The 20,396-nt window shown below is 35.5% G+C and overlaps 1 protein-coding gene across 1 annotated transcript in view; it reads left to right on the forward strand.

Annotated features, from left to right (window-relative positions):
- The window catches only part of DNAH9 (dynein axonemal heavy chain 9), an 858,849-nt gene that overhangs the window by 38,854 nt on the left and 799,599 nt on the right, over window positions 1-20,396 (forward strand). Inside the window, exon 7 of the mRNA XM_044675179.1 lies at window positions 11,741-11,908. Coding sequence (XP_044531114.1) covers window positions 11,741-11,908 — 168 coding nt within the window. The remainder of the gene's footprint in view (window positions 1-11,740; window positions 11,909-20,396) is intronic.

Below are 20,396 nucleotides of genomic sequence, written 5' to 3' on the forward strand. Positions count from 1 at the left end.
AATCATAGAAACAATCCACAATTTCATTGAAGAAAATGACAATGATGAATGAGACATCCTACCAAACTCTGTGGGTTTCGGCCAAGGCAGTACTAGGGGAAATTGTTATATTAACAAATTAAGGAGGGCAGAGATCATTGAATTGGGCATGCAATTCAAAAAATTAGAAAAAGAGCAAATTAAAAATCCCTAGATGAAAACTAAATTAGAAATACTAAAAAATCAAGGGAGAAATTAATAAAATCGAAAGTAAAAGAACTATTGAATTAATAAATAAGACTAGAAGCTGGTACTTTGAAAAAACAGATAAAATAGACAAAGTACTGGTCAATCCAATAAAAAAAAGGAAAGAAAAAAACTAAATAGACAGTATCAAAGATGAAAAGGGAGACCTCACCTCTAATGAAGGGGAAATTAAGGCAATCATTAAAAATTATTTGGCCCAATTATATGGCAATAAATATAACAATTTAGGAGACATGGATGAATATTTACCAAAATTTAAATTGCCTAGATTAATACCAGAAGAAATAGAATACCTAAATAATCCCATATCAGAAAAAGAAATTGAACAAGCCATCAAAGAACTCCCTAAGAAAAAATCGCCAGGGCCTGACAGATTCACAAGTGAATTCTATCAGACATTCAAAGAGCAACTAATCCCAATACTATACAAATTATTTGATATGATCAGCAAAGAAGGAGTCCTACCAAATTCCTTTTATGACACAAATATGGTACTGATTCCAAAGCCAGGGAGATCAAAAACAGAGAAAGAAAACTACACTCCAATCTCACTAATGAACATAGATGCAAAAATCTTAAATAGAATACTAGCAAAGAGACTCCAGCAAGTAATAAAGAAGATCATCCACCATGATCAGGTGGGATTTATACCAGGAATGCAAGGTTGGTTCAACATTAGGAAAACCATCCACATAATTGACCATATCAACAGTCTAACAAACAAAAATCACATGATTATCTCAAAAGAGGCTGAAAAAGCCTTTGACAAAATACAGTATCCATTCCTATTGAAAACATTGAAAAGTATAGGAATAGAAGGACTTTTCCTAAAAATAATAAACAGTATATACCTAAAACCATCAACAATCATCATATGCAATGGGGATAAATTAGAAGCCTTCAAAATAAGATCAGGAGTAAAACAAGGATGCTCATTATCACCTCTATTATTTAACATAGTATTTAGAAACACTAGCAGTTGCAATTAGAGAAGAAAAAGAAATTGAAGGTATCAAAATAGGCAAGGAGGAGACTAAGCTATCATTCTTTGCAGATGATATGATGGTATACTTAAAAATCCTAGAGAATCAACTAAGAAGCTTGTAGAAATAATCGACAACTTTAGCAAAGTTGCGGGATACAAAATAAATGCACATAAATCATCAGCATTTCTATACATTTCCAACACACTAGAGCAGCAAGAAGTAGAAAGAGAAACACCATTCAAAATCACCCTAGACAATATAAAATACTTAGGAATCTACTTACCAAAACAAACACAGCAATTATATGAAAACAACTACAAAACACTTTCCAAACAAATAAAACTGGATCTAAAAAATTGGAAAGCCATTGATTGCTCATGGGTAGGATGAGCTAACATAATAAAAATGACAATTCTACCCAAATTAATTTACCTATTTAGCGCCATACCTATCAAGCTACCAAAAAACTTCTTTACTGAATTAGAAAAAGCTATAACATGTTTCATTTGGAAAAACAAAAGATCAAGAATATCATGGGAAATAATGAAAAAAAATGTGAAGGGAGGTGGCCTAGCAGTACCAGATATTAAACTATACTATAAAGCAGCAGTCATCAAAACAATATTGTACTGGCTAAGAGACAGAAGGGAGGATCAGTGGAATAGCCTTGGGGTAAATGACATCCGCAAGACAGTGTATGATAAACCCAAAGAGCCCAACTTTTGGGACATGAATCCTCTATTTGACAAAAACTGCTGGGAAATTTGGAAAACAATATGGGAGAGATTAAGTTTAGATCAACATCTTACACCCTACACCAAGATAAATTCAGAATGGGTGAACGACTTTTATATAAAGAGGGAAACTATAAATAAGTTAAGTGAACACAGAATAGTTTACTTGTCAGATCTCTGGGAAAGGAAAGATTTTAAAACCAAGCAAGAGTTAGAGAAAATTACAAAATGTAACTTATATGGTTTTGATTATATTAAACTAAAAAGCTTTTGTTCAGACAAAAACAATGTAGTCAAAATCAGAAGGGAAACAACAAATTGGGAAAAAATCTTTATAAAGAAAAATTCTGACAGGGGTCTAATTACTCAAATATACAAGGAGTTAAAGTAATTGTATAAAAAAATCAGCCATTGCCCAATTGATAAATGGGCAAGAGACATGAAGAGACAATTTTCAGGTAAAGAAATCAAAAGTATCAATAAGCACATGAGAAAGTGTTCTAAATCTCTAATAATTAGAGAAATGCAAACCAAAACAACTCTGAGGTATCACCTCACACCTAGCAGATTGGCTAAAATGAAAGAAGGGGAGAGTGATGAATATTGGAGGGGATGTAGCAAAATTGGGACGTTAATACATTGCTGGTGGAGTTGTGAACTGATCCAGCCATTCTGGCTGGCAATTTGGAATCATGCTCAAAGGGCTATAAAAGAATGCCTGCCCTTTGATCCAGCCATACCATTGTTGGGTTTGTACCCCAAAGAGATCATAGATAAACAGACTTGTACGAAAATATTTATAGCTGCGCTTTTTGTGGTGGCAACAAATTGGAAAGGGAGGGTATGTCCTTCAATTGGGGAATGGCTGAACAAACTGTGTTATAAGCGGGTGATGGAATACTATTGTGCTAAAAGGAATAATAAACTGGAGGAATTCCATGTAAATTGGAGAGACCTCCAGGAAGTGATGCAGAGTGAAAGGAGCAGAGCCAGAAGAACATTGTACACAGAGACTGATATACTATGGTAAAATTGAATGTAATGGACCTCTGTACCAGCAGCAATACAATGACCCAGGACAATTCTGAGGAATCTATGGTAAAGAACGATGCCCACATTCAGAGCAGGGACTGCAGGAGAGGAAACATATAAGAAAAACAACTGCTTGAACGCATGGGTCGGGGTGGACATGATTGAGGGTGTGGACTAGAAACTACCACACCAATGCAACTACCAACAATTTGGAAATAGGTTTTGATCAAGGACACATAAAAAAACTAGTGGAAATGTGCATTGGCCATGGGTGGAGGGAGTGCGGGTGGTGAAGGGGAAAGTAGGAGCATGAATTATGTAACCATGTTAAAAATGAATATTAATAAATGTTTAAAAAAATAAAGAAGCAATTAGGTGGCACAATGGATAGAGGGCTGAGCCTGGAATCAGGAAGACCTGAGTTCAAATTCAGCCCCAGATATTTACTAGCTGGGTGACCCTAGGCAAATAAATCATTTAACCTCTGCCTAAAAAAAGAAAACAAAGAAACAAACAAACAAAAAACAACTCTAGGGGAAGAAATGTGCTGCAAAAAGAAACTATGAGAGAAAGATATGAGGAAACCATTTGAAAATTTTTCTGTGTCCTTTTAGTAATGTTCTAACAAACCCTCTTTCAATTTAGTAGTCTATCATGGGCAGCACCATTCTTCTTTTCCCTTTGCATCCCTCCTTTGCCTTACTCTTTATTACTTGAAGGAACTGGAGTCAATTGGAGCCCAGAAGAATGGAATGGAAAAATGTTGAATAGATCTAGCTATAGTGGTTTCTCCAGATCTTCTTGCATTGCGTCCTAAATAATGTAATATAGGATTAATAACTTTGTCATGTTGGCCTGGGGCAACCGTTAAGTTGCCCTGGTTGGAATGTTGATGGTGGCATGAGCCAAAGGGCAAAACACCAACTGCCAGTTGAGCCAAGGGTATATAAAGCCCTGGAGACCAGGACTGGTTTCTGTTCTTCCCTGACTTCTCCCCTGATCATTCATTTATCCCTGACCCCCAAGGGCCCAGGTGGTGGGAGTGAGAACGTGGGTAGCTTAGGCCTAGAATAGGGTTTAAACCAATCCTGCAGAACAACTTATCAATACTATTAGCACCACTGGCAAACCTTTAGTCAAAGCTCAACTTTATTTATTACCCAGAGACCACATCACTCTGACCCAGGGCTCCCTGTCCTGGGTTAGCAGAAGATCATCCAGACAAGACCTATTAGCAACCTTAGTCAGATAAATCTTTCACCCTTAGATCTCAGTACTTCCTAACCCTCTTTCCACTACCTTGTTCCCACTACTCAGTTATCAATAAACCCCTTAGCCTTAACCTGAGAACTCTGTGGTTATTTGCCTACCATTTAAGGTCAAGCAGAGACAGGCAACAGGAAGGGTTCTGAGCAGTTTCAGCTGGTACAAACTCCATTGCTGAAGGGCAGGAAGTTCAACATCCACTTCCTGTCAGCGTATGATTCACCAATAGGAAGCTGCTTCCTCAGTAGGGTAGGGGGCTGGTAATCCAATATCTTAAAGGAACCTGGTGTTTAGCAGTGAGAGATTCACTACACACTCAGGTTCCTGGGTTGGATCCTTGATACATTTATAACAAGTTTCAAGCCCAGCCTGGGTACAGCTCATCCTTTCAACTAGCACCTTCCTCCTTTCTAGCCTTATTACCAGCTTAAGGCCCTTGACCCATTCATTACAATGATCATTCTTATCTCTCATCCAAACCAGTGGTTTGATAGCTCTCCTAGGAAAGTAGTGCTAAGTAACATGTTTGCAACAAGCGCCTTATAGAAAAAAACAATACAGTAACTGATAAAGACTAATAAAGTGACTAAGGAGACAAATCAACTAACATTCAAAGAAAAGCAAAATCTCAATGAATAAATATTACAACAAAGAAAGCTGAGTCAAAATCTAAGGTGTAAATATTAAAAAAAAGATTTCATGACTTTCTGACATGATAAAAGACCAATTTAAGAAACTCTAGAATGGTTCCAAAAGCAATATAAAATTAACTATTAAAGAAATGAGGACAGAAATTTAGGACTCTTAAGTAAGGAATCATCACATTTAACAAAAGAGTAGAGAATTTAAATTAAAGACTCTCCATACCATGAATTTTTTAAAAAAGAATTCAAATGCAGTCATGGAGAGGCAGAAGGAAAATAAAAATTAAAAAGTAAATGAGCAGAACCATAACAATCCTAGAAGAGGGGAGTTAAGAGATAAAAATCTAAGGATTATGGGTTTTGAAGAAAAAAAATGATTGAAAAAGTATACTTGTGTGGATTTTAAAATTAATATTCAATATCTCCAAAGTATAATATTTATAGAGATTTATTAATATTTAACTAGAGAGCTAGAGAACACAGGGAATGTTCCCCACTCCCTTCAAGTGGAAGAGAGAGCTAGAGGAACGATACCCAAAACTTATATATAATCACGCAAAAGATGAACGTAAACAGAAAGGAAAAGGAATTCTGGGTAATACAGAAAGGAAGTTTGGGTAATGTAGTTTTAGGGATTCAAGATTTTCCAACTATACACTTGAGATGGATTAGTGGTTTTTAAATCAGTAGACACCTCCCAACTTGAAATCTTGGCCTCGTCTTCCATTATTACCTTATGAAGAGTGTACTAAAGGTTGTGAAACTTAAAGTAATTCATATTGAGAGTGTAAAACTATTAATAAGTTATTTACATATTTCAATGAAACTGTAAAGTTATGTTTTATTTCTCATAGAATATACAACAATATTTCTCCTCCTTGTTGAAATTTTAAGATGGCTAGCATGGCAAAAGAATTAGCCAAATTTCTATTAGCTTTATGACCTCTATGTGTATTTTTACTATCTCCAATGATTTTTGTATGTCCCACCTACTTCCTTAAAGGGGAGATATTTTATAATTATAATACTTATTGTGTGTGATAAAAATTGATTACACGTGACTCACTCAAAAATAAGCACCATTGCCTTACTCCCTCAAATAAACAAAATCAGAGTCAGAAGGTAGGATTAAAAGGAGGCAGTTGTTTATTTCACATCATGAAAGAGAGCACTCCAAATATGGGTTAAGAAGTGCCAACTTACCAGGCAACAAACAGTGAATATTTACACAAGGTTCCTCCCCTCTCCCCTATCAGCAACCCCCCCCACACACACACGCACACACCAGTCTTTGACCTATAAATCAAAACACCTGTGCTTCCAACCCAATTCAAGTGAGGCAAGGGAAGCAACTGAGCTGCTCATTGCCCCTTATATCCTTCATCAGTCTCCCTCACAAACTTGTCCCAGAGTCCTCAATCAACAAAAAGGTAACAAACCAACTTTTGTAAACTGAATGCTCATTTTGAGAATAGCACACTCAATTCTGCCCCATGCATTACTATGCCATTTCTACAAATGTCTTTACTTTGACCTCTCTGTACTGAGTCACATGGTCAACAAGATAGAGGACTAGAAATTTTCTCTGATCATCATGACCTCTCCAAAACAGAAATTGTGTCAAATATAAAGCAACTTCAACTATATCCATAGTCTAGGACACCACTAGTAGGAAATTGGTCTTGGACACCTTCAAAAGAAGATAAAAACTCCATGAGCTAAAACCTAGTTTTGAACTCTCAGTAATTCCCCACTTCTCATTGCCAACCATGCTGTCTACCAGCAATCTGACTCAGACTTGCAGCAGAACTCAACCTCACATCTTCCCCCTTCCTCCCTCTTTCTAATGCCATAGAGATCCAAGTTCTAAACTGCAAATGTTTGCTTTGATCTTAATAACCAGGTTCACAGCAGAGAAGCACATTTTGTAGGACCTTTTTTAGCTTTACAGAAGACCTCCTTGGGAGAGCAGAGGAAAGTAGGAAATAGGGCAAGTGACTTGTCTGACCTTGAAATTGGGATCAGCCCCATACTCTGAACTATCCCTTCCTCAGAGATCCAAAGTCCATATGAAAGAAATCACCTGGAACATCAATATGGCAGCATTCTGTATATTGCAGAGAATTGAAAACCAAAGGGAAAGAACTGATAACATGTATGGGGAATGTAGCACTCTAGGAAACCTGAGGGAGAAATCTCAGTATCTAACTGGGGACAATTATATCTCCCACCCATTAATTTCACTTGAGTTAGAAAACTAGACTGTTGAACCATTGTTATAATTAAAATTCCCTGGAGACTGTATCTTAATTTTATAATTATTTATTGAAAAGCAAAAAAAATGGGACAGAAAAAGAGAAAGAGTGGGAAGCATGAACTACTTGGCTGGCTAGCTGGGAGCATGAGAACCTGGGACTGTCCAGCAGCTGAACCAACCCAGAGCCACTCCATGTGCCTATAGATGTCTGTGAGTCTGGGGGAAAAGGTCTACTTCCTGTCTTCTCTTTGCAATGTCCCTTTTCTGAGCCTGTCTGATTGGAGGACTGAGATCTCAATCAGGACAAGGGGTCAGTATCCAAATTCCAGAAGTAACCATGCAGAGTGTTTAGAATGGTCCCCTAGCACAGATGTTTCCCAGTATTGTGACTAGCTAACTGATTATATTATCTAAGAGAATCTTAGTTTATAGATGAAACAAAGAATGTGTCTCCACCCTGCCAATTTTTATCAAACACTAAAGATGTAGACAGAAGGAAAGAAGACTCTACTCATGCCTCAGGGAGATACAATTCTAGCTTTAACCCTAAAATTTAACCTTTTTTAGCTTTAATATGAAAAGAGTTGTTTTGGTGGGCAAAGAAATGGAGTGGGGTACAAGTTAATATTAACTTTCCTCAAACATGAATTACCCAGCTGAGATACTTTGATATCTAGGCTCTTAGGAAGTGAGTAATAGGGAAGTATATGAAGAGAAAAAGATTGAAATTATCAAAGATCTCAAGAGAAAAAATCCAAAAGACTTTAAGAATAAGCAGATAAACCAATAAAGAAAACATTAACAGCAAAAGGAAATATGATTTTCATATCTAATAAATGAGTTCAGGTGAAATATTGCAAAACAAAGGAAAATTATTTGACATTTGTTAATATGGAAGATATGGCTGTTTTAAGAAAGAATAATGGAATCACATCACACTATTTCTGAGTGATTTTAAAAGAATTATGAGGAAAGAATTTGTGAAGTACACAGCAGGAATAACTGGTATACGAAAAAAACTGATTCTGTGAAGATATTTCATCAAAGAAACAATTGAGAACAACCAAATGGAAATGAAAATACATGGAAGCAAAAGACAATCTAAAAAAAGAAGCAACACGATGTCTTCTTAAGCAAAATATATTGGTCTTGAAGACAAGATACATAGAAACAACCCAAGGATTAGTCTTCCAGAAGAACATGACAAGTCAAAACATTTGAACATCATAATGTAAGAAATAATGTAAGAAAACTTCCCAGAATCAGAACACAGAAAATGAAACAGTAATTGAAAGAATCTATATATTTTCTTGCAAAAAATCCCACAAGAAACAAAAACCTTTGGCTTCCAATTCTAAGGCACACAGTAGTTAATTTTTTAAAACCCTTACCTTCTGTTTTAGAATCAATCAAATTTCCATTCCAAAGTAAAAGAATGGTAAGGGCTAGGTAATTGGACTTAAACAACTTGCCTAAGGTCACACAACTAGGAAGTGTTTGAGGCCAGAATTAAACTCTGGACCTTCTATCTCCAAGCCTGGCTCTGTATCCATGAAGCTGCTCTAGTGGTAAAATTTTAACAATTCAATTCACAAATAAAAAATTGCATAAGCAACCTGGTGAAAGACCTTCAAGTACAAAGGAAAGGAAATTTGAATAACATAAGACTATTCAGGACCCACCAGAAAACTCTGGAGGGAATTGAATAATATATTCTAAAGTGTTTGGAGCTCATGATACAGTTGAAGTTGACTTACACAGAAAATCTGATAATAATAAATGAAACCATAAATGAAAAATATGAATGTTCAATATTAAAGAGCATTCCGAATATTCTTAGGAATAAAATTAGAAGTGAAAAGATTACTTACTTTTCAAATACCCCAGGTAACAAAAATGTTGGAGGGATGAACAAATGCAGCAACTAAGGACAGCAACAGCAACAAATTGACATTAGAGAAACTAGTAAGAGGCTTCTTTTTAATGTACTAAATAAAGGAGATAGGGGTAAAAGAGAATGTCAGGTGGAAGTGATGGTGGAGAGATGGGCCTTTGAAACTCTGGTCAGAACCTCACTAAACTCTGCCTACAAGTCAGTATTTTATTTTTGTGGGAAGATGGGGAGACTGAATTGTAAAATGGGAGGGAATATGAAAATGGGGAGGGGAGGAGTATAGAGGATCATATTTGGTATGTGCTGTTCAATTTGAGGTCTATCAATGAAAATAAGGTACTCCTGAGGGCTGAAAATTCAAGGAAAGAAAGGAGAGGGTATTGGCAGTTGAGGGAATCAGGAAAGGCTTGACAGAGAAGGTAGTAGTTATGGACAATTGCTGATTCTATGTGGAAAAGATGAGGAGGAAGTGCATTTCAGATACGGTGAATAACCAGTGCAAAGACACAGACGTGTGAGGAAGAGAAAGGTCAGTTGAGTGGACCATCAAGTGTGGGAAGTAGAAGAACACACAATGAGACTAGAGAGTAGTGTTGTGGGGGATTTGAGGTGAACCCCAGGTTTGGGACAGGTATCCATTGGTTATCACTTCATCTTGGAATAGGGAGAGAGGAATCTTGAAGTGGGAGAGGAGAAATTGTTATTTATCAGATAATGAGTTCTGGCTATCAGGAGGAAAAGAGAAACTCTAGCTAATAAATCCTGAAAAGGACAACTGAGTTTTGTAAACAGAGATTAAACATATAGGACATGTTCAGAATGATTATACTCTGGAGTAAAGCACATGATTGTCGAGATAATGGAGTCCCAAATAATTAGAATAATATAAAGATAAAAAAGATAAAGATAAAAATATTGATACTGATATCTAGGTCTTCAAAGTAGCCATAGCTAGTGAAAAATTAGAGTATGTTTCTTAGTACCATTTGTATTACCTTCTACATACTACAATAATAATATTAATATGAATAATTCTAAAAATAGCTGGCATTTAAATAATATTTTAAGGTGTATAAAGCACTTTCCATATATCATCTCATTTGATTCCTGTGAGATAAGTATTATTATCCCCATTTTACAGAATAACAAATTGATACTGAGAGAAATTGAATGATTTGACCAAAGTCATACAACAAATAAGTAAATGGGCATTATTCAATTTCAGATCTTTTCTATTCCAAGTCCAACACTATTTATTGGACCACCTAGCCGCCTCAAATGAAAACTAAAGAACTTTGTGTTTATGTGAGTGTGTGTGTGTGTGTGTGTGTGTGTGTGTGTGTGTATGTATTCTGGGCTTCTTATACCCTTTTGACAACAGGTGCTACATGACTAGAGCAAGGATGACAATGCTATGAAATTAGGCAGAAGTGGGGGGATGTTTGCCACCTGACTGGGGCTAGAGTGATATTTTGCATCCCAAAGACACAGGGGTTGGCTGGGCATGATTTAGGGGATGAGTAGATGTCCTCGATAACAACCTGATCAGTATCAGAGCATAACTGGGAGATGTGTATCTGTGTCCATCTCAAAATCTAGGGGATCATCCAAGGGGAATATTTCTCATGAATCTTTCCTTATCATGAGTCACCTTTTCCTCAGCATTACAAAAATGCAAGGAAGAAAAGGAATTTTCTTGTTCTTTGTTTAACCTGAAAATCTCCTAGAGTTTGGGGTGCCCAAAGGGAAACTCAGGGTCCCATGCCAGTAGGACAAGCCAAATTGGTACTTTAAAAGCCAAACAGAACAGTTTCTATTTCATCCAGAGGAAATAAGCAGCTCCTAAACTTTATTACGGACTGACATGATTAGATGTGTGATTAAAGCAGTCATCTTGACACTTATGTGGAAGATATATTGGAATAAGAAGAGACTTGAGACAGAAAGATCAATTTGGAATCTTTTGCATATGTCTAGGTAAGAGGTGAGGAATGCCTGAATTAAAGTTGTGGTTCTGTGAACAGAAAGAGGATTGAATGTTTTAATTCATTTTACTTATTACTAATAGTTTGTAAATGTACAGTTGAGTCCAGAGGCTTTATTGTTGTTTTTATTACTGGGTTTTTTTCCTGTAATCTTCTCAATATAATTGCTATCTTTTCTCTATATTTTACTTTTTATGTTATATGGTTCATATGTAGGCAATTTCCCTTCACTAAATTTTTTCATTTTGAAGGATTAAGACAAATACATCTTTACCACCTCTTGCTCATTGCATTCCTTGACTAGGCAGGAGATTGCTATTTATTTGAAGCTGCATTATAGGAATCCAAATTCTATTTTTCAGAAAGAATCTTCTTAAGCAGCTACTCACTTCTCAAATCCACTGTTCCCTTCTGAATTCCATTTCTTCAGTATATAGGTAGAAAATATTAGTAGAGGTTAAAATAGATCAATAAATCTGACTTAGAAATTTTCTGTGAATTTCCCTCTTCTAGGCTCTCATCATGCTCCATTTAGCACACATACTCAGGAATTACTGATGCTAAATTTGTCTTGAAGTCCTTCTAAAACTTATCATTTTCCCAACCAACTGGTTTCCTATTTTTTTTCTCTATACCAATACAAATCCAGTCATTTCTATTAATGGGTTTTTTATTATTATACTATTATACCCACAGAATCTTCTGAAGACAGCTTTGGATTTTCTCAAGCTAGAGAAGCTTGAATTCAGTGGAATTAGAGGAAATGCTTTGAGTCAACAAGTCCAGATCATGTATGAAGAATTCCAGAATGTGTACAAAGCCTTTTCAGAATGCTTCTATGACTGTCTGGATTATAAACACACAGTAAGTAAGGAATTCATAGTTTCATCTCCCAAGTGGATTGGCAAATAGGTATTTGATTTTAGTACTCCCATAGATCTTGCATTCTACCGTTGAAAGAAAAGATAAAACAGTTTCACTATCAGAAGGAAGGATGAATAAAAACCAAGGAAAGTCTAATATAGTATCAGCAAGTATGAAGGAAAATGACCCTCAACTCTCAAACCAAAAAGAGAAATCTGAAGTCTCTCCAGAGATCATGAATCAATAGCAAGAAACTTCAGATTGATTCAAATGGGAAATAAAACTAGAAAAAAATTAGAGATGAAAATAGGTCAGAAATCAGAGCTTTTATTGTAGAACAGGGAAAAATTAAAGAATATAAAACTTTGAAGTAGATGTGCTCTCTAAAGAAATAGAGACTTTTAGAGATAAAATCTTAGATTTTTAACATAAAAAATACAGATTTGAAAGACAGTTTGAGAGACAAGAAAAAACATTAATTCTAAAGGATGACAAAGTGACTGACCTTGGTGATAATGTGCAGCAGTAACTTAATTTTTACAATTTTTATTACACTTTGAAGTTTGCAAAACATTTTACAAATATCATTTCATTTACTACTTATAATAACACCAGGAGATATATTCTATCATTTACTCCATTTTATAGATGAGGGAATAAACAATTAAATAAAGATGACAAGTTTCCCAAATGAACCAAATTAAAACAAAGAAATCCTTGCAAACTTCACTGCAGGAAATGAAAAAATACTTTTCAGGACTAATAAAGGCATTAAAATACTGAAGATAGCCATAGAGAATTGTCAGAATGTCCACGCCCTTTTATAGCTCCCTTTTGTGTGTTGTCTTCTCTCATTAGAACATAAACTCTCTGAAGAAAGGGGCTGTCATTTTTTAAAAATTTTTTAAACATTTATTAATATTCGTTTTTAACATGGTTACATGATTCATGCTCCTACTTTCCCCTTCACCCCCCACACCCCTCCCACCCATGCCAACGCCCATTTCACTGGTTTTATCATGTGTCATTGATCAAGACCTATTTCCAAATTGTTGATAGTTGCATTGGTGTGGTAGTTTCAAGTCTACATCCCCAATCATGTCCGCCTCAGCCCATGTGTTCAAGTAGTTGTTTTTCTTATGTTTCCTCTCCTGCAGTTCTTGCTCTGAATGTGGGTAGTGTTCTTTACCATAAATCCCTCAGAATTGTCCTGTGTCATTGCATTGCTGCTAGTACAGAAGTCCATTACATTCAATTTTACCATAGTATATCAGTCTCTGTGTACAATGTTCTTCTGGCTCTGCTCCTCTCACTCTGCATCAATTCCTGGAGGTCTTTCCATTTCACCAGGAACTCCTCCTTTGAGCACAATAGTATTCTATCACTAGCATATACTACAATTTGTTCAGCCATTCCCCAATTGAAGGGCATACCCTCCTTTTCCAGTTTTTTGCCACCACAAAAAGCGCGGCTATAAATATTTTCGTACAAGTCTGTTTATTAATGATCTCTTTGGGGTACAAACCCAACAATGGTATGGCTGGATCAAAGGGCAGGCATTTTTTTATAGCCCTTTGAGCATAGTTCCAAATTGCCAGCCAGAATATTTGGATCAGTTCACAACTCTACCAGCAATGCATTAATGTCCCCTCCAGCATTCATTACTCTCCCCTTCTTTCATTTTAGCCAATCTGCTAGGTGTGAGGTGTTATGTGGGTAATTTGAGGAAAGGTGTTTGGGATAAGGGAATTGAAAGGAGGAAGTTGGAGATCTTGATGTACTAACGGCCATGATTCTAAATTTGGGTTCGTTTCCTTTTCCGAGGGAGTGTAAAATTCCCCCAAAAGAAATTCGACATCATCGAAACTAGGGTTAAAAAGTGTGAACACCCGCTTTAATTCTTTTAAACTTTTGTAAGGTTTTTTGTAGAATCTGGGAAAATGGCGTTTTAAAACCTCTATATCACTAGGAGTGAATGCCTTGTATGTTTTGACATGCACCACCCCCTCTCCAGGTTGCTCAATAGTCCTGTCTACTATTGGTAGGACGGAGACCACTGCATTCTGTATTGATTGATCTTTCTCTGTTTCCTTTTTCCCAAAAAATTTGATTCTACGATTTCAAGTTGTAAGATGGTATGCTTATTGAGTTCATTCCCTTCACGTAATTGCCTCAACACTTGGAACAGTAGTTTTATGTTCTCAACTAGTTCCTTGTTATCATTTTCTTGTTTTGAATCAGATGCCTTATAATAGTTAAACAGATTAGTGAGGACCGCTTTTAAAATTGCCAAAAAATGCCATAGAGCCAGAACAATTGCCACTGCTATTGGAATGAAGCATATGCATTCAGCTAAAGTGAATGCAAACCATTTATAATAGTTGTAGATTTCAATTAATTGTTGTATCATGTTTGGTACTTTTACCAGCCAAAATGCACACATTCCCTGCATAAAAGACCAAATAAACAGCGATAGACTGCTTAATATAAAAATCAATCTTGTGCAATTCATTTTCTTTTCTTTTCTTCAGAAGATAGGTTTCGTATGACGTGGCTCACCAGATGTTATGTGGGTAATTTGAGGAAAGGTGGGGTATAAGGGAGTTTGAAAGGAGGAATGTAGGAGACTTGCTAAATTGGTAATCTCGGTTACAAGTAGGCTGGGATTAAAGGAGATCCAGGGTATAATAGGACTGAAGTTAGGAGTATAACACAGAAGGAAAACAGAGATCTTCAGGGAGAAGAGAAGTTAAACTAAATAGACAAACACAGCAGGCTTACAGACTGGGACTTAGACTCAAACACAAGCTGAGGGAAATAGACTAGACTGAAATTAACAAACAGGCTTTAGTTAATTTCACAGGAAGGGACTTGTTTTGAAGTAACACCTTCCTTCAAGATGGATGCCCAGCTTCCCTCGAAGCCCAGAGTATGTTGTCCCTTTTCCTCTTCTTCCCTCTTGATAATTAACAGACAAATTACACTAATAGGACTGTTGAAACACAAAAGGGTTTATTTTGTTTGAAGGATGTTTGTTAGGAAGGTGGATCAAAGGAAAGCCCTATCAGTTGTCTCAGGAACCTCAGGTGGGGGAAGCGAAGTAAAAATAGAGTCTGAGTAAGGACCTGCCTTTAAACTTAGCTTTACAAAATGCTATGGCTATCTAAAGGGAATAAATGATGATTTGACTAACTATAACTAATGCTGTCAATTAAATAACTCTTCACAGATTTAACTCCTCTCTAATTAATCTCCTTATTAACTCCACAGACACATAAGATAAGGGAGGGGAAGCAGGGGTGGTATTAGGAAAGGAAGATATAAAGGATTTATCTAAAATAATAATTTCTTAAGTAAATATATCAAAGCTAGGCTAAATTTCAATATTAAAGCTAGGTAATCAAAGCAGCTCGCTCATTGACCACCTCCCCCTACGGAAGATCCGGTCAATTGCTTTTCCTCAAGATTCTAAACCTCTAACAGCTTTTGGAACTCAGCCAAAGCTAGAAAAAACTATATGACCCCCATTCTGTATACTACAAAGGTGATACCTCAGAGTTCATTTCATTTGCATTTCTCTGATTCTTAGAGATTTAGAACACTTTTTCATGTGCTTCTTGATATTTTTGATTTCTTTACCTGAAAATTTCCTATTCGTGTCTCTTGCCCATTTATCAATTGGGGAATGGCTTGATTTTTTATACAATTGCTTTAACTCCTTGTATATTTGAGTAATTAGACCCCTGTCAGAATTTTTCGTTATAAAGATTTTTCCCAATTTGTTGTTTCCCTTCTGATTTTGACTACATTGTTTTTGTTTGTACAGAAGCTTTTTAGCTTAATATAATCAAAACCATTTAATTTACATTATGTAATTTTCTCTAACTCTTGCTTGGTTTTAAAATCTTTCCTTTCCCAGAGATCTGACAAGTATACTATTCTGTGTTTACTTATTTATAGTTTCCCTCTTTATAATCAAGTCATTCACCCATTCTGAATTTATCTTGGTGTGTTGATCTAAACCTAATCTCTCCCATATTGTTTTCCAAATTTCCCAGCAGTTTTTGTCAAATGGTGGATTCATGTCCCAAAAGTTGGGCTCTTTGGGTTTATCATACACTGTCTTGCTGATGTCATTTACCCCAAGTCTATTCCACTGATCCTCCCTTCTGTCTCTTAGCCAGTACCATATTGTTTTGATGACTGCTGCTTTAGAGTATAGTTTAATATCTGGTACTGCTAGGCCCTCTTCCTTCACATTTTTTTCATTATTTCCCTTGATATTCTTGATCTTTTGTTATTCCAAAAGAAATTTGTTATAGTTTTTTTCTAATTCAGTAAAGAAGTTTTTTGGAAGTTTGATAGGTATGGCGATAAATAGGTAAATTAATTTGGGTAGAATGGTCATTTTTATTATGTTAGCTCGTCCTACCCATGAGCAATCAATAGCTTTCCAATTGTTGAGATCTAGTTTGATTTGTTTGGAAAGTGTTTTGTAGTTCTTTCCGTATAATTGCTGTGTTTCTTTTGGTAGATAGATTACCAAGTATTTTATGTTGTCTAGGGTGATTTTAAATGGCGTTTCCCTTTCTACCGCTTGCTGCACTAATGTGTTGGAAATGTATAGAAATGCTGATGATTTATGTGCATTTATTTTGTATCCTGCAACTTTGCTAAAGTTGTTGATTATTTCTATAAGCTTCTTAGTTGATTCTCTAGGATTTTTTAAGTAGACCATCATATCATCTGCAAAGAGTGATAGCTTAGTGTCCTCATTGCCTATTTTGATACCTTCAATTTCTTTTTCTTCTCTAATTGCTACTGCTAATGTTTCTAGTACAATGTTAAATAATAGAGGTGATAATGGGCAACCTTGTTTTACTCCTGATCTTATTTGGAAGGCTTCTAATTTATCCCCATTGCATACAATGCTTGTTGATGGTTTTAGGTATATACTGTTTATTATTTTTAGGAAAGGTCCTTCTATTCCTATACTTTTCAATGTTTTCAATAGGAATGGATGCTGTATTTTGTCAAAGGCTTTTTCAGCATCTATTGAGATAATCATGTGATTTTTGTTTATTAGACTGTTGATATGGTCAATTATGCGGATGGTTTTCCTAATATTGAACCATCCTTGCATTCCTGGTATAAATCCCACCTGATCATGGTAGACGATCTTCTTAATTACTTGCCTGAGTCTCTTTGCTAATATTCTATTTAAGATTTTTGCATCTATGTTCATTAGGGAGATTTGTCCACAGTTTTCTTTCTCTGTTTTTGGTCTACCTGGCTTTGGGATCAGTACCATATTTGTGTCATAAAAGGAATTTGGTAGGACTCCTTCTTTGCTTATCATATCAAATAATTTGTATAGTGTTGGGATTAGTTGCTCTTTGAATGTCTGATAGAATTCACTTGTGAATCCATCAGGTCCTGGTGATTTTTTCTTAGGGAGTTCTTTAATGGCTTGTTCAATTTCTTTTTCTGATATGGGATTATTTAGATATTCTATTCCTTCTGCTGTTAATTTAGGCAATTTATATTTTTGTAAATATTCATCCATATCTCCTAAATTGTTATATTTATTGCCATATAGTTGGGAGAAATAGTTTTTTTTAATTTTTTAATAATTTATTATTATTCATTTTTAACATGGTTACATGATTCATGCTCCTACTTTCCCCTTCACACCCCCCCCCACTTCCCCCACCCATGGCCGACACACATTTCCAGTGGTTTTATCATGTGTCCTTGTTCAAGACCTATTCCCAAATTGCTGTTAGTTTCATTGATGTGGTAATTTTGAGTCCACATCCCCAATCATGTCCTCCTCAGCCCATGTGTTCAAACATTTGTTTTTCTTATATGTTTCCTCTCCTGTAGACCTTCCTCTGAATGTGGGTAGCTTTCTTTACCATAAATCCCTCAGAGCTTTCCTGTGTCATTCCATTGCTTTTGGTACAGAAGTCCATTACATTCGATTTTACCATAGTATATCAGTCTCTGTGTATAGAGTTCTTCTGGCTCTGCTCCTTTCACTCTGCATCAGTTCCCGGAGGTCTCTCCAGTTCACCCGGAACTCCTCTAGTTTATTATTCCTTTGAGCACAATAATATTCCATCACCAGCATATACCAGAGTTTGTTCAGCCATTCCCCAATTGAAGGACATACCATCCCTTTCCAGTTCTTTGCCACCACAAAAAGCGCAGCTATAAATATTTTCGTACAAGTCTGTTTATCTATGATCTCTTTGGGGTACAAACCCAGCAATGGTATGGCTGGATCAAAGGGCAGGCATTCTTTTATAGCCCTTTGAGTATGATTCCAAATTGCCAGCCAGAATGGCTGGATCAGTTCACAACTCCACCAGCAATGCATTAATGTCCCAATTTTGCCACATCACCTCCACCATTCATTACTCTCCCCTTCTTCCATTTTAGCCAATCTGCTAGGTGTGAGGTGATAACCTCAGAGTTCGTTTGATTTGCATTTTTCTAATTATTAGAGATTTGGAACATTTTCTCATGTGCTTATTGATAGTTTTGATTTCTTTACCTGAAAATTGCCTATACATATCTCCTGCCCATTTTTCAATTGGGAAATGGCTTGGTTTTTCATACAATTGATTTAACTCCTTGTATATTTGAGTAATTAGATCACTGTCAGAGTTTTTTGTTATAAAGATTTTTTCCCAATTTGTTGTTTCCCTTCTGATTTTGACTACATTGTTTTTTTTTTTGTACAAAAGCTTTTTAGCTTAATATAATCAAAACCATTTAATTTACATTTTGTAATTTTCTCTAACTCTTGTTTGGATTTAAAATCTTTCCTTTCCTAGAGATGACAGGTATACTATTTTGTGTTCACTTAACTTATTTATAGTTTCTCTTTTTATATTCGAGTCATTCACCCTTTCTCAATTTATCTTGGTGTAGGGTGTGAGATGTTGATCTAAACCTATTCTCTCCCATATTGTTTTCCAAATTTCCCAGCAGTTTTTGTCAAATAGTGGATTCATGTCCCAAAAGTTGGGCTCTTTGGGTTTATCGTACACTGTCTTGCTGATGTCATTTATCCCAAGTCTATTCCATTGATCCTATTCTCTATCTCTTAGCCAGTACCAAATTGTTTTGATGACTGCTGCTTTATAGTATAGTTTAATATCTGGTACTGCTAGGCCCCCTTCCTTCACATTTTTTTTTCATTATTTCCCCTGATATTCTTGGTCTTTTGTTATTCCAAAAGAAATTTGTTATAGTTTTTTCTAATTCAGTAAAGAAGTTTTTTGGTAGCTTGATAGGTATGGCGCTAAGTAGGTAAATTAATTTGGGTAGAATTGTCATTTTTATTATGTTAGTTCATCCTACCCATGAGCAATCAATTGTTTAGATCCAGTTTTATTTGTTTGGAAAGTGTTTTGTAGTTGTTTTCATATAATTGCTGTGTTTGTTTTGGTAGATAGATTCCCAAGTATTTTATATTGTCTAGGGTGATTTTAAATGGTGTTTCTCTTTCTACTTCTTGCTACTGTGATGTGTTGGAAATATATAGAAATGCTGATGATTTATGTGCATTTCTTTTGTATCCTGCAACTTTGCTAAAGTTGTTGATTATTTCTACCAGCTTCTTAGTTGATTCTCTAGGGTTTTTTAAGTATACCATCATATCATCTGCAAAGAGTGATAGCTTAGTCTCCTCTTTTCCTCTTTTGATACCTTTAATTTCTTTTTCTTCTCTAATTGCTACTGCTAATGTTTCTAGTACAATGTTAAATAATAGAAGAGATAATGGGCATCCTTGTTTCACTCCTGATCTTATTGGTAATGCTTCTAATTTTTCCCCATTGCAAAATATTTAGGTATTCTATTTCTTCTGCTGTTAATCTAGGCAGTTTATATTTTTGTAAATATTCATCCATATCTCCTAAATTTTTATATTTATTGCCATATAATTGGGCAAAATAGTTTTTAATGATTGCCTTAATTTCCTCTTCATTAGAGGTGAGGTTTCCCTTTTTATCTTTGATACTGTCAATTTGGTTTTCTTCTTTCCTTTTTTTTATTAGATTGACTAGTACTTTGTCTATTTCATCTGTTTTTTCAAAGTACCAGCTTCTAGTCTTATTTATTAATTCAATAGTTCTTTTACTTTCGATTTTATTAATTTCTCCCTTGATTTTTAGTATTTCTAATTTAGTTTCCATCTGGGGTTTTTTAATTTGTTAGCTTTCTAATTTTTTGAGTTGCATGCCCAATTCATTAATCTCTGCCCTCCTTAATTTCTTAATATATGCACTCAAGGATATAAATTTCCCCCTGAGTACTGCCTTGGCTGCATCCCACAAAGTTTGGTAGGATGTCTCATCATTGTCATTTTCTTCAATGAAATTATTGATTCTTTCTATGATTCCTTCTTTGACAAATTGGTTTTGGAGAATCATATTATTTAATTTCCAATTAGTTTTTGATTTTCATGTCCAGGTGC

Source organism: Gracilinanus agilis, chromosome 4 (genome assembly GCF_016433145.1).
Source record: "Gracilinanus agilis isolate LMUSP501 chromosome 4, AgileGrace, whole genome shotgun sequence".
In the NCBI taxonomy this organism is placed as follows: domain Eukaryota; kingdom Metazoa; phylum Chordata; class Mammalia; order Didelphimorphia; family Didelphidae; genus Gracilinanus; species Gracilinanus agilis.